General features: G+C 43.2%; 1 protein-coding gene across 2 annotated transcripts in view; it reads left to right on the forward strand.

The window, feature by feature from the left end:
* Window positions 1–13616, forward strand: part of LOC132575496 (cadherin-18) — a 435072-nt gene that overhangs the window by 84671 nt on the left and 336785 nt on the right. Inside the window, exons 1-2 of one of the 2 annotated variants that reach the window (XM_060244302.1) lie at window positions 1537–1886; window positions 9145–9639. In XM_060244302.1, coding sequence (XP_060100285.1) covers window positions 9412–9639 — 228 coding nt within the window. In that variant the 5' untranslated portion in view covers window positions 1537–1886; window positions 9145–9411. Of the gene's footprint in view, window positions 1–1536; window positions 1887–9144; window positions 9640–13616 lie in introns of those variants that run through there. The other variant, XM_060244301.1, reaches the window with a different exon arrangement.

Raw genomic sequence — 13616 nt, forward strand, 5'->3', positions numbered from 1 at the left:
TCCTGTGTGTGAAAAAGATGCATCTTTGCTGTTGAGAGAAACAAAAGAATATCAAGATCATTTTCATGCATAATGACATTGAGCACAAAGGCAAGAAGCCTGAAGCTCAAGTTTTATTAGGTGCAGAACCTTCACAAGGGCATTTCTCTCCCCCCCCCAAGATATAATGGGCTGGATCCAAGCTACATTTTCCAATGGCAGAGTGGAGTTTCCTTCAGTCACCATAGTTACTATAGCCATTTAAACCCCTTTTAAAGCTATTTTATCATGTGGCCATTATTAGGGGTTTGCATTCAGTTTATCTGAACTGAAACCCCTCACCCCCCCCCCAAAAAAAAAAAGAATATACCTTACCAGTATTTTTTGGATATTTTTAAGCCAGACACGAATTAGAGAATGTTTTTGGCTATCAATATATAGAGGATGTTCTTGACTATCAATATATTATTTGACTTTTATTCAGGCATGGCTTGGAGAAGGCATTTAAAGAGACTGTGGTATCTTTAAATACCTTCTGAGTTTACTCACTGAATCACACTGCTTCAAGTTAATGTAGACACCTATAATGTGTTTCCCTCTCCAGATCTTAGGGGACCTTAAAGTATTGCAGGCCGGGGGGAAAGGAAATCAGTGATAATTGCAGATTTAGGCTGGATCCAACCAAATGGAAATCACAAGAAGTTGCACAGGTAAACTCTGTTGCCTGGATTCTGAACCACGATCAAGAGATCAGGTGTAAGCATCTCTACTCAGAATCTCACTCAGTTCTGTCCAGTGGGGCTTACTCCTGAGAAAAGTGCACTGCAAGAGTCTTTGCACTATTAAGGATATTAACAACACAGTCAGAATGATGAGTAGGCCTTGTGATTGCTTTTGAAATTCATTCTGCAGATGAAGAGGAGCTGTGCTCGAAACAAACTAAGATGATTTCACCAAACAGACACTGGGATGCCACCTGCTTCAAGAATTTATGTCACTGTTGTTCTGTTGGAGTTTTCTTTTGTGGGATGGGTAGATGCTCAAAACAGCCTAAAAGGATGCCTGCTCCAATCTAGAAGATGGTTAAAAAAGTGTATTACTTATTTGCACAGCTGTGCATGTAATTTATGCAATGCAGCACCCGCATTAAGAATAAATAAATGAAATAGAAAAGAACAAACCTACACAGGAGGAGGTGAACAACAAGTGGGGAGCTTAGAAGAATTAATGAACACTGAACAAACTTCTCTACTGAAGAATAGAATGCATCAGCCCTGAAGCATTTTGGGGGAGAAAATATACTTCTTGACAAGTTTCCTGTTTCACAACTTGGAACGTGTGAATCTGAAACTGCCAGTCATGGATTTAGGTAGGCATTTATTTAACTGCAGAGCCTCAGTGGAATTTGAGAAGGCATGCCTGAAAACCTGAAGCACTTAATGAGGAGGCTGAATGTCCTTCCTTGTTGTAACTCACCCTTGCTAATTAGGACCAGGTGTTTCTCATGGTAAGGAAGAAGGAAGGTGACACATATATTGTCTGCTCTCAGAATCCACTTTCTTTTTTGTTCTAACTTTTGTGAGAAGAACAAGGCATATTTTGTCTTGGATGATGGGGAAGATTGCTTTAATGGGCCTCTTCCACCCCAGAGGCGAATTTTCCCATGCTGTTGCATATTGGATGGGCCAGGCTACTCCCTCAACAGATCTGAGAAGCTAAGCACTGTCAGTCCTAGTTAGTACTTGGATGTGAGACTGCCAAGGAAGTCCAGGCAAGCAACAGCAAATAATCTCTGTTGGTCTCTTGCTTTGGAAATCCTGTGGAATTGCATCCATTGCCTGCACCTTGACCACATTTTCCACCTCCACTGCAGGCGTCCTTATGGTTTCACTTAAAATCGCTAAGAGGTAAAGAGATATTTATGTTAAAATGATCTTTGTTGAAAGGGTGTCGATAGTTTTTCTGATTAATGTTTATATTCTTTCCAAATGCAGAATTCTCTATCATTGCTTTCTTTGGGATTGACCACTGATAACACAGAGTATAGTTCATATAATTTGTGCTGTTTTGCAAGCCTCATGTTTGAAACAAAATCTGGATGTGCTTTCTGGACTTACAATTTGCTGTTTAAAGTTTTATTCATCTATCTTCTATCTATCTACTCTCTCTCTCTCTCTCTCTCTCACTCACACACACACACACAGACACGGAACACACATATGGAACTCTTTAGAGTCTACTTGTGGAATGATTTGTTGACAGAATTTTTGTTCATTTCATTATGTTTTATTGGGTTTGTTGATTCTATATGAGTCATATAAGGATTGGTGGTATAATATAATTAAAGGAAATTGCTGAATTACTATTATGAAACTTGGAACAAACACCTCCCCAGGACGGAACAGGGATATTGATTTCTTATTTCATTACATACACTAACCCCCTTTTCACCAAGTAGACCTAAACATCCACTGTATTGCACTCTTTTAGAATAGTTTATCAAAATAATGTCTGTGATATTATACAATATAACAGAGTAGAAATCTCTCCGACAGAATTACTCTTAGAAAAGGATGTTGATAGTTTAACTCATATTTGAGAGGTATACATCCTCTGTATACTAATGTATTTTTGTATTAGTATGTGAACAGAATAGACTTTAGCTTTGTTCTGCAGGAAGATGTTATTTTAACCTAGCCTTTAGATGAGGCCAATGGAACATTACAACAGAATTCATTACTCTTCACAAGAGACCTAATGACATGGATTTCAATCTCCAATTGACGTGTATTGCCTTTGCTATTTTTCCCCCAAACTGTCTTCCCAAACTGACGATTACCAGACTCCAATTTGTCATTCTTTTAATCTGCTAAAAACATTTTCATTATTTTGCATGCTAATTCACTATACATAGGACTACAAATTCCATCCCATGCTGTTTTCTTATGAAGTGTTCTTTCAGCACACAAGAGTTTACATTCTCAATAAAACTTTGTTGGTCTTAAAGATGCTTCTGGGCTCTAACTTTGCTCTAATTACCCCACTACTGAAAAGAGCAGTTCACATTTTAAGCAGAACAGAACTACCGTAATCTTTAAATGGGCGATGGATGGTACAAGACCCTGTGCAGCTCTTTTCTGTGTTAATGAGTGGCTGCTCAGGCACACAATTTAGAAGGAACTCTCCATGGTGGTAGCTGAATTTGAGTGTCTTTGTGGTTTGAAAGGTTTGAGAGAGAGCAAGTGGAGTGAGGGTATATGTGTAGGAACTATTACTCGGTGGAAAGGTCGAAACACCCTTATCTTTTGACAGGTCTCCTCTTTCAATTGTCCCTCCAGGGGAGGCTTTTCCAGTTTAAAGATTGCCTCCCAATTACCATTTTGGACGTTCACCTCTAGTGCCTCCAGTTCCTCCATCTTCCTTTTTTCTGTCATTAAACATCATGAGCTATACAGATTGGCAACCGAAAGCCTCGCCTTCTATAGTCCCCCTCTCAGTCCATAGACGAGAAGAAGATGAGACCTGAGGAAATCCTCTGAGGGTGGGGTCCTCGTTTGCTTTTTGGACCATCGTGGCCCAGTTTGTTTGAGAGTGTGATACTGGAAAAGTTCTCTTGACCATGTTGAATGAGTCTTATGCAAGGCCTCATTTTGGGCGGGAGCTCACCAGGAGTGGAGCTCTGGAACCTCTGAATTTTATTCTGCTCTTTATATATAATTTAGTCCACCTTCCAGTGATATCGGTGTGTGTGTGTGTGGCATATGCAAATGAGTTATGCAAATGAGTTGTGCTAATGAGCTCCAGCACCTCTTTTTCTACAAAATGGCCCTTGGTATGTGAAGTAATCCTCCTCTGGATTCTAATTCAATTGGCACGCACCCTTCTTCAGATACATTGTACACAGAAACTTATACCCCAAATTAAACTTTGTTGGTCTTAAAGGTGCCACTGGACTCAAACTTTGTCCTAATCCTTCCCCAGCTAATTTTGGTTGCTGGAATCTCAGTGGCACAATCTCCACAACCTAAATAGCTCCAGCTCCTGCATGACGACTTTCAAGAGGAGTTTACTTCCAAGATTCTGACGGCCTCAGATGCCTAATGGCTACCTGTCATTTCCCCAAATGGTACAAGCCAAAGAGTGGCCACCTCAGTGCCGTAGCCAGAATTTTTTTAAGCTTAGGGGGCTTTAAAATTTTTTAAAAGTGCCCCCACCTTTAAAAATCCCCACTATGCCCCCAGCTGATCTTCCCTCTTCACTGCCCACTCCCGCCATGGCTTGAGAGCCGCCCCTTCCCCCCACCATTTGCATCACACAGGAGTTGTGGCAGGAGCAGCCCCCAGCTGGCCGGCAGGGTCTTTAAAGCACTCCGGGAGGTGGGAGGTTGCTCCTGCCGGCCAGCCCAATTGGAATCACGGGGGCGGGGGGGCGGGGAGGGAGGGGTGGCTGCAGCCTCCTCCCTCCCCCACCATTCAAATGGCATGGGAGGTCCAGCAGGAGCAACCCCCAGCCTCCTTGTGTGATGTAAAGACCCCACTAACCAGCTGGGCAAAAGAAGGTTGGCAGCTGCTTCTACGGGATCTCCAGCACGATTTGAATTGCAGGGGGAGAGGGCAGCAGGAGAAGCCCCAGGGCTGGCTGGGGGTCTTGAGTTGGGGGGCCCACACAGAAGTTGGGGGTGGGACCCTCACAGTCCCTCCCCCCAATAGCTGTGGGCCTGGGCTACCTACAGGCTATTTAAAATGGAGCATACCCCTCTCCCCGCATGCTATGTTCTGGACAGGCCCTGCACATACGTGGCAATCAAGTCTCACACACGTCTGGTCAAAAGTAATGGGAATCAGCCCTGAGCAAAAGTTCATCTGGAACCCCCACCTTGAACTGTTGAACTCTTGGTCTTCTACTGCATGTTAGCGTCCTACGTTGAATGTGTACACGAACTGCTTCTGCCAAGTATCTGGATTGGCTGTCGGTTCTTGTTTGTTCAGCAGAATCAGAATTCAACACTGTTCCGTGCATGTTACTCGGTACGCTATCAAATATTTGTTATTGTACAAGTTGAATATTCGATATTGTTTACTCTTTATGTTGGTTGTGCAAAAAAGGGGTGGTGGTGGTGGTACTCTTGAATAATTAAAATCTGTTTATCCTTGTAGTGATGGAAGTCACTCATGCTCATAACACAACCAGCGACACTCTCACTTAGCAGGCAAATAATGTTGCATGGTCTCTTAATTGAAAAAGAAGAAGCTTGCAACTGAGCCCTTGTTCATCTGAATTAGGAAGATAATTAGGAAGATTTGCTTCCAAAAAAAGGTTAATACAGAAAATGTGCATTTCCTGGCAGGCAAGTCCTTCACCATCAGAATGGCTATGTCATTGTTAGCTTTTCTGTAGCTACAAGAGACCCCAGTGTGCCTCATCTGGATCTAGCTGGAGCACTCCTTTTGTGGCTGATTCTTTGGGCAGGAGCAATTTGAGGGGAAATAATTGAAGCTCTGGATGGAGGAACATGAATCCTGTTGTTGTTTTCTCCCCTTTTCTTTTGGCAGAAACACCTATGCCATACGTTTCACTGTTAGTTTGTGTTGGAAAATTATGTGCATCTCCAGGGGTGGTTTTTCCCCCCTCCCTGTTAATTAGCAGAAAAAGATTGGGCTGGTGTTTGCTCTCTGCCCTGGATGACGCCTGACGGAACTGTGCTTGGATAGAGTACAAAGATTGCCAAAGAGTGTCTGTTGTTCCAGTGGGAATCCTTCCTTCCTGAAGAGTATATTGAGAAAGAGAGAAAAATTCATAAACCCAGGCTGAAATGGGGGTTGGGAGTGTTTTGGATCTTCCATATTTCTTGTGACTTGCCTTCCTGTTTTTTTTCTTGTGGTGGGTCTTTGGAGGTTTTTCTTTTTTCCAGAGAACCTGACCAAGAGTATCCAGGGAAGGTGAATTTCTTGCAACTTTGCTCCAGTGGGCATTGAGTTTATTATATTATTCCCCTTCTTCTGTCACATTAGATTGTTAAACAATACACCGTGAAGGGCAAAGGTGTGATTACCATAAGATAATGGCACCCCTGGGTGTGGAAGGTCTGCTGATGAGGACTTGTTCCCTGCAGCAGCTGTGTTGTTACATTTTGAGATGGAGAATGTCTATGCATGTTCATGCTTGCCAGGAACAAAGCTGTCTTCTGCTCCTTTCTAACTCTGCAGCCTCTCCTAGGAATGTGACTTCCCTTTTTCCTTCTCAAAACACTTCCATAATTCTTAGAAAAATCTCTTTTCCTGTCAGCAATGACCAGATTAACCAAGCTGTCTGAGCCTGGTGCATTTGTGGTCTGCAGGAAAGAATAATTGATGCCCCGCCCCCCGGGAGTCAAGTTATTTGATCATTGTGTTCGTAGAAATACAAGCCAGTTTTGCTGTCTTTTGATAACCGGGGTCTGGGTTAGCCGTTTCCTTCATGTATTTTATTAAACACTAGGAATGGGCATGAACTGCATTTTTGCAGTCCAGTTCAGGGTTTCTGGGTAAATCACAAACTGAACTGCCTCATATTTGTTTGTGACCCCCTGTTGTCTGCTTTTCATGGGGAGCAGAAAGCAGGGGTTTCCCCACAAAAAGTGGCAAGGAGCAGAGAGGGGTTTAAATGGCTCCGAGCTTGGCGCTATTGCAATCCCTGCTTTCTGCTCTTTGTGAACCTCTATGAACTGCCTGAAAATTCATGGACGTTCATGGTGGTTCTTCAGTTCATGAACATGACTTTGTGAACCATGAACCAGCCAAATTCATCACAAACTTTTTTTTTTCCTGAGCTGGTTAGTGTTCATCCCTATTAAGCACACAATGGTGAAAAATATCTTCTGGGAGGTTCCAAGCCAAGTATCCTGCTGAGATGCGTCAAGACGGGATTTTCCTGCAGTCCTCCTGGACTGTTCTAAAGGACCTTTGACTCCAATGAAGTGGAAGAAAGTCAGAATTGGCTGTTTTGCGGAAGATGCAAGAGGGCACCATGTTGAGGTGCTGCTGACTGAGATTATTGAATGAAAATAGCAACTCTCTCTCTCTCTCTCTCTCATATATATATATGAGAGAGAGAGTTGCTTTTTTCATTCAATAATCTCAGTCAGCAGCACCTCGACATGGTGCCCTCTTGCATCTTCCGCAAAGCAGCCAGTTCTGACTTCTCATATATATGAAAAAGAGTTGCTTTTTTCCTATCTATGGTGACAGATTCAGATGCAGAAGTTGGGGGTAAAAGACCCTGTCCCCTTGCATAGATTTATTTATTGATTGTTTGTTATCCCATCCTTTCCCCAAGGACCTCAGTGTAATCTGTGTAGTACTTCTACCCCGTTGAACCTCATAGCACTCCTTGGTTAAGCTAAGAGAGAGTGACCAGTCCAAGGTCCCCATAGTGAGTTTTATGGAAGAGTGGACATTTAAATCCAAGTCTGCCCAGCTCTAGTCTACTTAGCATACCAGTATGACTCTTGGACCTATTCTGCATTAACCTTTGTCCCAGTCTCGTTCTTGGCTCTCAAGTTTGTGTGGGGCAGGGAGCAAGCAGGGAACACACAGCCCAGCTCCAGAGATGCCAGTGCAGGATCCAGGAAAAAGAGCCGCCACGAGGAGTCCCACACAAAGGGAGGGAAGTGCTAAATGCGGAAATGGCCTTGGTATATCTTGGTCAGAACAGTTGCTGTTGCCTCCAGGGAGCTATAATTCTCACGGAATGGAATAATGATGAAATCACCAAGGAGCTCACGTGCTGATAGAACAAAAAGAGGGTCAGTCTGCCTCGTTCAGACTACAAACCCCTCATACGTTCAATAAGAACATAAGAGAAGCCATGTTGGATCAGGCCAATCTAGTCCAACATATGGTGTCACATAGTGGCCAAAACCCAGGTGCCGTGAGGAGGTCTACCAGCCAGTCCAGAACTCCAGAAGCCCCCTCCTACTGTTACCCCCACAAGCACCAAGAATACAGCTCACCACTGCCCCAGACAGAGTGTTCCATCTGTATCCTGTGGCTAATAGCCACGTGTTGACCTCTGCTCCATATGGCCTCTTGAAGCTGCCTCTGCTTGTAGCCAGCACCACTTCATGGAGCAAGGAATTCCACGTGTTCATGACTCAGAAGAAGAATAGTCATTTCAGGTTTTCGTGTGCAGGTGCCTGCCATTGCTGCCTGCCTCCCCCCGCATGCCGGAGGTGAAAACCACCTAAATGGCTTATTGGTACAGCCTCAGGAAGCTTAACAATGGGAGGTGCTTGTTTGGCTGCTTTCTTACCAGCATTCACCCTGGGCTGTTCCCACTTACTTCTGCCCTTGCTCTCCATGGTCCCCACAAAATAAATTTACTTCATTATCAGCATAGTGTAATGGCTTAGAGTGGCAGATGCTAATCCAGAGATTCAGGTTCAGTCCCCCCACTCCTCCCCAGGAAGCCTGCCGGGTGACCTTGGGCCAGTCCCAGTTGTCTCAGAGCTCTCTCTGCTTCACAAGGTCCCTGTTGGAGTGAGAGGAAGGGAAGCCTTTAGCTGGTTTCTGGACTGGATGGTCCTTTTAAAAACTTGAGTGTCATAATGAAGACTATAACCAGGGTCTCCTGGACAACCTGGACCTTCCCTCCCTCGTCTTTGTGCCTCCCCCCCCCCAGAAATGTGAATCTCTTGAGATGGGGTGGTGTCAAGAGTCCTCACAGAAGCTGGATCATAAAGCCGCCTGCTTGACAAGGTCCTTGATGGATGCAGGGAATAAGGAAACGGTGTTACCTGGCCAGAGCCTCGGGGCTTTTGGATGGGTTGTAAGCCTTCATACATAAAACATAAAATGCATTTTCTATATCAAGACTTCACTTCATACTCTCTGTACAGCGAGCTGCGTGGGTTTTTCCATTTGTACATTTGGAAACACAAAACTTTTAAGATGCATTCCTTTGTAAAAGGAAAGCAGCACATTCCTTCCTACAATTTCTTTCTCCGGTTCTTTGAATGGGAATATCGGCTGCTGTCGACCATTCTCTTGACAGGATTTGTTAATGCAATAATAAGTATATTGTTACCTCAGGTCAAAAATCTGAAATTACTATTCCTGGCGATGTGTAAAGTGCTTTTTTTTTTGTTTCTGTTCTCTCTCTTCCCGCCTCTCCCCCCCCCCCCCTTAGGTATTAAAATGTGTGGCTCCAGCTGTCGATTGTGAAGATTCTGGAACAAAAAGCAGCCATTTCCACATTTCCACGTTTATGATGTAAATGGTGCTCTGGACAATGGGCGTTTGAACCATGGACAGGCTAAGAAAAACTGTCTGGACTGGGTTTTTACATCAGTTCTTTCCTTTCCCCATGGGAGCTTATTAGTGGATTACAGTGGGAAAGGAGGGAAAAAGAGGAGAAAGGGGAAGAAAATACCTCGAAGTGGAAAGCGATCCTACAATGAGAATTATGAGCACATCTTGCATCTGCCCAGTCCTCGTTTGTCTGTGTTTTGTGCAGAGGTGTTACGGAGCTGCACACCATGGCTCCATCAAGGTGACCAGAAACCAAACCAAACCCATCGAAGGGGAGACGGAAGTGCACCATCGCCCCAAACGTGGATGGGTGTGGAACCAGTTCTTTGTTTTAGAAGAGCACATGGGACCAGATCCACAGTATGTTGGAAAGGTAATAAGTGCCTCCTTCTGTGTTTTGCCTTCTGTGAGACAAGTCATGGCAAACATTTTTGGTTATGCATCTCTAGCAGAAGGTTGTGATGCCCCAAATAAGAATAACAGAAGAGCTACTTACTGCAAATATTATTAGTTAAAAATCATAAAATAGGCCTAATTTCTCTCTCTCTCTCTCTCTTTTGGTATTTGTGTGTGTGTGCACGCTCGTGTCTGGAAGTCATGGTGACTTCTGGTGACCTCTGCTGGGACATGGAGGAAGTGGATTATACAGCCTGCAGCAGGCATCATTTTTCAATTTAAAAAAACCAAACTCAAATACTTTGTCAATATCATATTGCACACATCGGTTTACTAGGTTCAGCTGAGTAGCAGATGCAAATCTGTGTTGCCAAATGAGTTCCAACCTGGTAGTGTCTCCTCCCTGCCCCCCCTCCCATACACAATGGCTTACATTTCTCTAGGACCTGCAGGATATTCATGGAAACTCATTTTTCGGCCTCTCAGAGGCAAAGCCAGGCAACTGGTAAAAGTGTTTTAGAGCCTTTTTTTGCTGCACATTCTGTTCCACTAAGAACTTGTAGGAATTTTCTTCACTGGCAATGTGTCTGTTTCACTGGGTGTATAGGAGCAGTTGTGGAGTTTTAAGATTCCAAAACCCTATCCATTTCCTGTTTGTTGTCTGATCTCTGCGATGTTCCATTTAGGGGAGGAATCTCCATTTAATGTGAAATGTTCTTGCCTTTCCCTTTCAGTTCCCTGTGTTAGGATGATGATGCATATCTCAGAATATGGTCCTGCATGTCAAGCGTCAGATCTCAAAATAACCAGCCGTTGATTTTGAAACAAAGTCTTGGTTTATTGATAATCCATTGTGCTTGGGTAGGCACCAAATTGGAAGTGATACAGTTTAACTCTAGAATGCTAGCTTTAAGGGGCACATCAACGATAGTTTAGAAATTCCTGCTCAGGCGTGTGAAATTCACACGCTTGCTACTTTATCTATTCTTGCGGTTTAGCAACATCCTGGGTCCAAGTCTGCGCCTGGGAAAGCGTCCCAGGAGGCCTTATCTTCAAAGAGGACATTCCTGCATTTGCTACTAGTGAGAACTAAGGAAGAGGTTACATGGCTTTGATGTGCAACATAGTAGAATCACAGTTAACAACACAGGCATACTAATAAAGAAACAAGATGCTTGACATTGCAGTATGCAGAAAAATGGCATTGAATTGACAATACTCTAGCCATAATGCAACTCCCAGCACTTAACTTGGAGCCATCTACTGTGGCTTTCCACCCTGAATGTACTCAGAAATGCCTTTCCGTTCATTGCAGAACTCCTGTTCATAAGCTGCTGCTTATAGCACCACTGTTGGGGTGGAATGCAACCCTGTATAGCTTGCTTTTATTGCTGAGAGTAGAACTGTATTGTCTTATGGACCTTGCTTAAATATCAGAGGAAGTTTCCAACTTATGCTGAGGAAAGCAACTGAGATTCAGCTGCCTTGGGAACCTGGGCCAGCATGCCCTCTGGAGCCTTGCTTTCTTAGGTCTTCTCCCAGCCTAAAACAGAGTAGAAGAGGGAGGCAACCAAGATGATGAGGTGGTTGGAGCACCTTCCCTGTGGGGAAAGGCTGAAATATCTGGGACTTTTCAGTGCATAAAAGAGACGGCTAAGGGGGGACATGATAAGAGGTTTATAAAATTGTGCTTGGGCTGCAGGGAGTTGACAAAGAGAACCTTTTCTCCCTCTGCCAAACTGCTAGAACTTGAGGGCATCCAATGAAGCTAATGGGCTTCTTTACACAGAGAGTGATTAAAATGTGGAATTCATTGCCAGAGGATATAGTGATGGCCACAGGGATAAACAGCTTACGAAGGGGGTTAGATAGATTCATGGAATATGTCTATCAATGGCTACTTGCCATGGTGACTGAGGGGGGGACCTCCACACTAATCTTCTGAATCCCAGAACCAGGGGAAGGCCTTGGCCTCAGTGCCCTGTTGTTGGCCATCCAGAGGAACAGGCTTGCTACTGTGTGAGGTAGAACGCTGGACTAGATGGACCCTTGGTCTGATTCGACAGGGCTCTTCTTTTATTCTTATGAAGACTTTGTTGTTGGATGCCAGTGGAACTTATTGGCCACTGTGTGAGATAGGATGCTGGACCCTTGCAAATGAAGGGAGCACTCACACAGAAAAGAAGTTTGGCTCACATTCTCTCAACAATTTGTGTCTACATTGTTTGTACATTATAATGTACAAATGGCTTATACCAGAAGGTTTATTATTTACTTTCTTGAATACCAGGTATATCGGTACGTTTTATCATTCATGGTGGTTGTGTAATGTTGTAAAGAAGTTTTGGGTTGAGAGCATATGAATTTTTGAAGGAAGTGTTATGTTTTGATTTTCAATTTAAACCTGAGGTTATGTTATTATCTTTGATTACAAATGAGGTACCTAAAGAAGATCTACATTTGACAGTCTACTGCCTCACGGCTGCTAGAATTTTACTTGCCAAATTTTGGAGACAACCAAAGTGTCCAAATTTAGAAGAATTGGTTGATAAAGTCCTTCAGGCTGCTGAAGCGGATATACTTTCAGCCCTTTTGAAAGGGGAGACCAAGATAGTGGCGAGTAGTAAATGGAGAAATTATATAGATGGGTTAGTAAGAAACAAAAAAGGGAAGGAATGAAGGAGAGGGAAAAAGTTTCTGAAATAAATGGGGGAAGCGAGTTAATGATAAAAAAGGAGTATATAACAGAATGATGTAAGAATGGATGTTGAAAGGCATCTCCATGCTCTTTTTTTGTTGTTGTTAAGTAGGATAAATTAATTATGGGGTTCAGTTAAGTAGGATTTAAAGTAGACAAATTGATTATGTATGAAGACTGGTATGAACTTAAGATGCTATGTTGATGTGATATAATGTGGTTTTGCTAATAAAAAATATAAAAGGGGAAAAAAAACACAATTTGTGCACCCATGGCAGCCATTTTGTGGTGGTGACTGTTGTTGTTGTTGTTGTTCAGTCGCACAGTCGAGTCCGACTCTTTGCGACCCCATGGACCAGAAGTGCTCACAGGCTTAATGAGAAGCAACGACCTCTGTTTTATTGTATGGTTTGGTCTATTTGGTCTGGCAGACGCAGAAACACTCATTAATTAATTAATAGAACTCAATCTGCTACTGAAACTATCAGGGAGAAACAGAGCTGGTATAAGGCTTCAGTAAAGTAAATGTCTGCTTGATTTATTTTGCTGACGATTTCACAAGAAATGTTGAAGTGTGGCAAAAAGAAAGGAAACAATGGTATGTTCCTAATAATAGCAGGTTTCTTTTTGAGGCCAGTCAATCAGACGTTGATCCCTGTAGTCTCTTCCCCTTAAATTGAGGATAGCAGGCATTTGCAAGGTTTCTGGTAATTTTACAGGAAATATTTGTACCAGAAGAAGGCAGGACTCTGAGTAGTTCCTTGTTATTTCTGGACTCTGATGCCAGTGACCTCTCCAGTCAGTCAGTGGCTAACTTTTGCTTATAGGTTCTCCATTCTGTTGCTAATATGTTAGCATTTGATAGCCATCCTTTCTTGTTGGTCGTGCCCGCTTTGGAGTGTTAGGATCACAAGAGCAGAATCATTTTGCCCCTCAATGAAAAAGGTTACAAGAATCGTAGTTAGAGCAGGTGTGCAATCAAAGCGACAAGGGAGCTCATTCGTGTAATGAAATCCTTGTTAGGTTGGAAGGATTGACGACTGCTGCCTCTTGGTTTCACAGAGTGTACTGACTCAAAAGATGGCTCTGATCGTCTCCCTCTAAACATGTCTGGCATTTCCCAGGACAATATTGTTCAGGCACTGGAAAAAAAATGATATGGAATTCATCTATATTAGTTCTGCGAGTTAGGGTTTTATTGGAGCACGGGACATGGCTTATTCTCTCTCTAGGAATGGTATGTCACAATTTTAACA

The sequence above is a fragment of the Heteronotia binoei genome, chromosome 7 (genome assembly GCF_032191835.1).
Source record: "Heteronotia binoei isolate CCM8104 ecotype False Entrance Well chromosome 7, APGP_CSIRO_Hbin_v1, whole genome shotgun sequence".
NCBI lineage: Eukaryota > Metazoa > Chordata > Lepidosauria > Squamata > Gekkonidae > Heteronotia > Heteronotia binoei.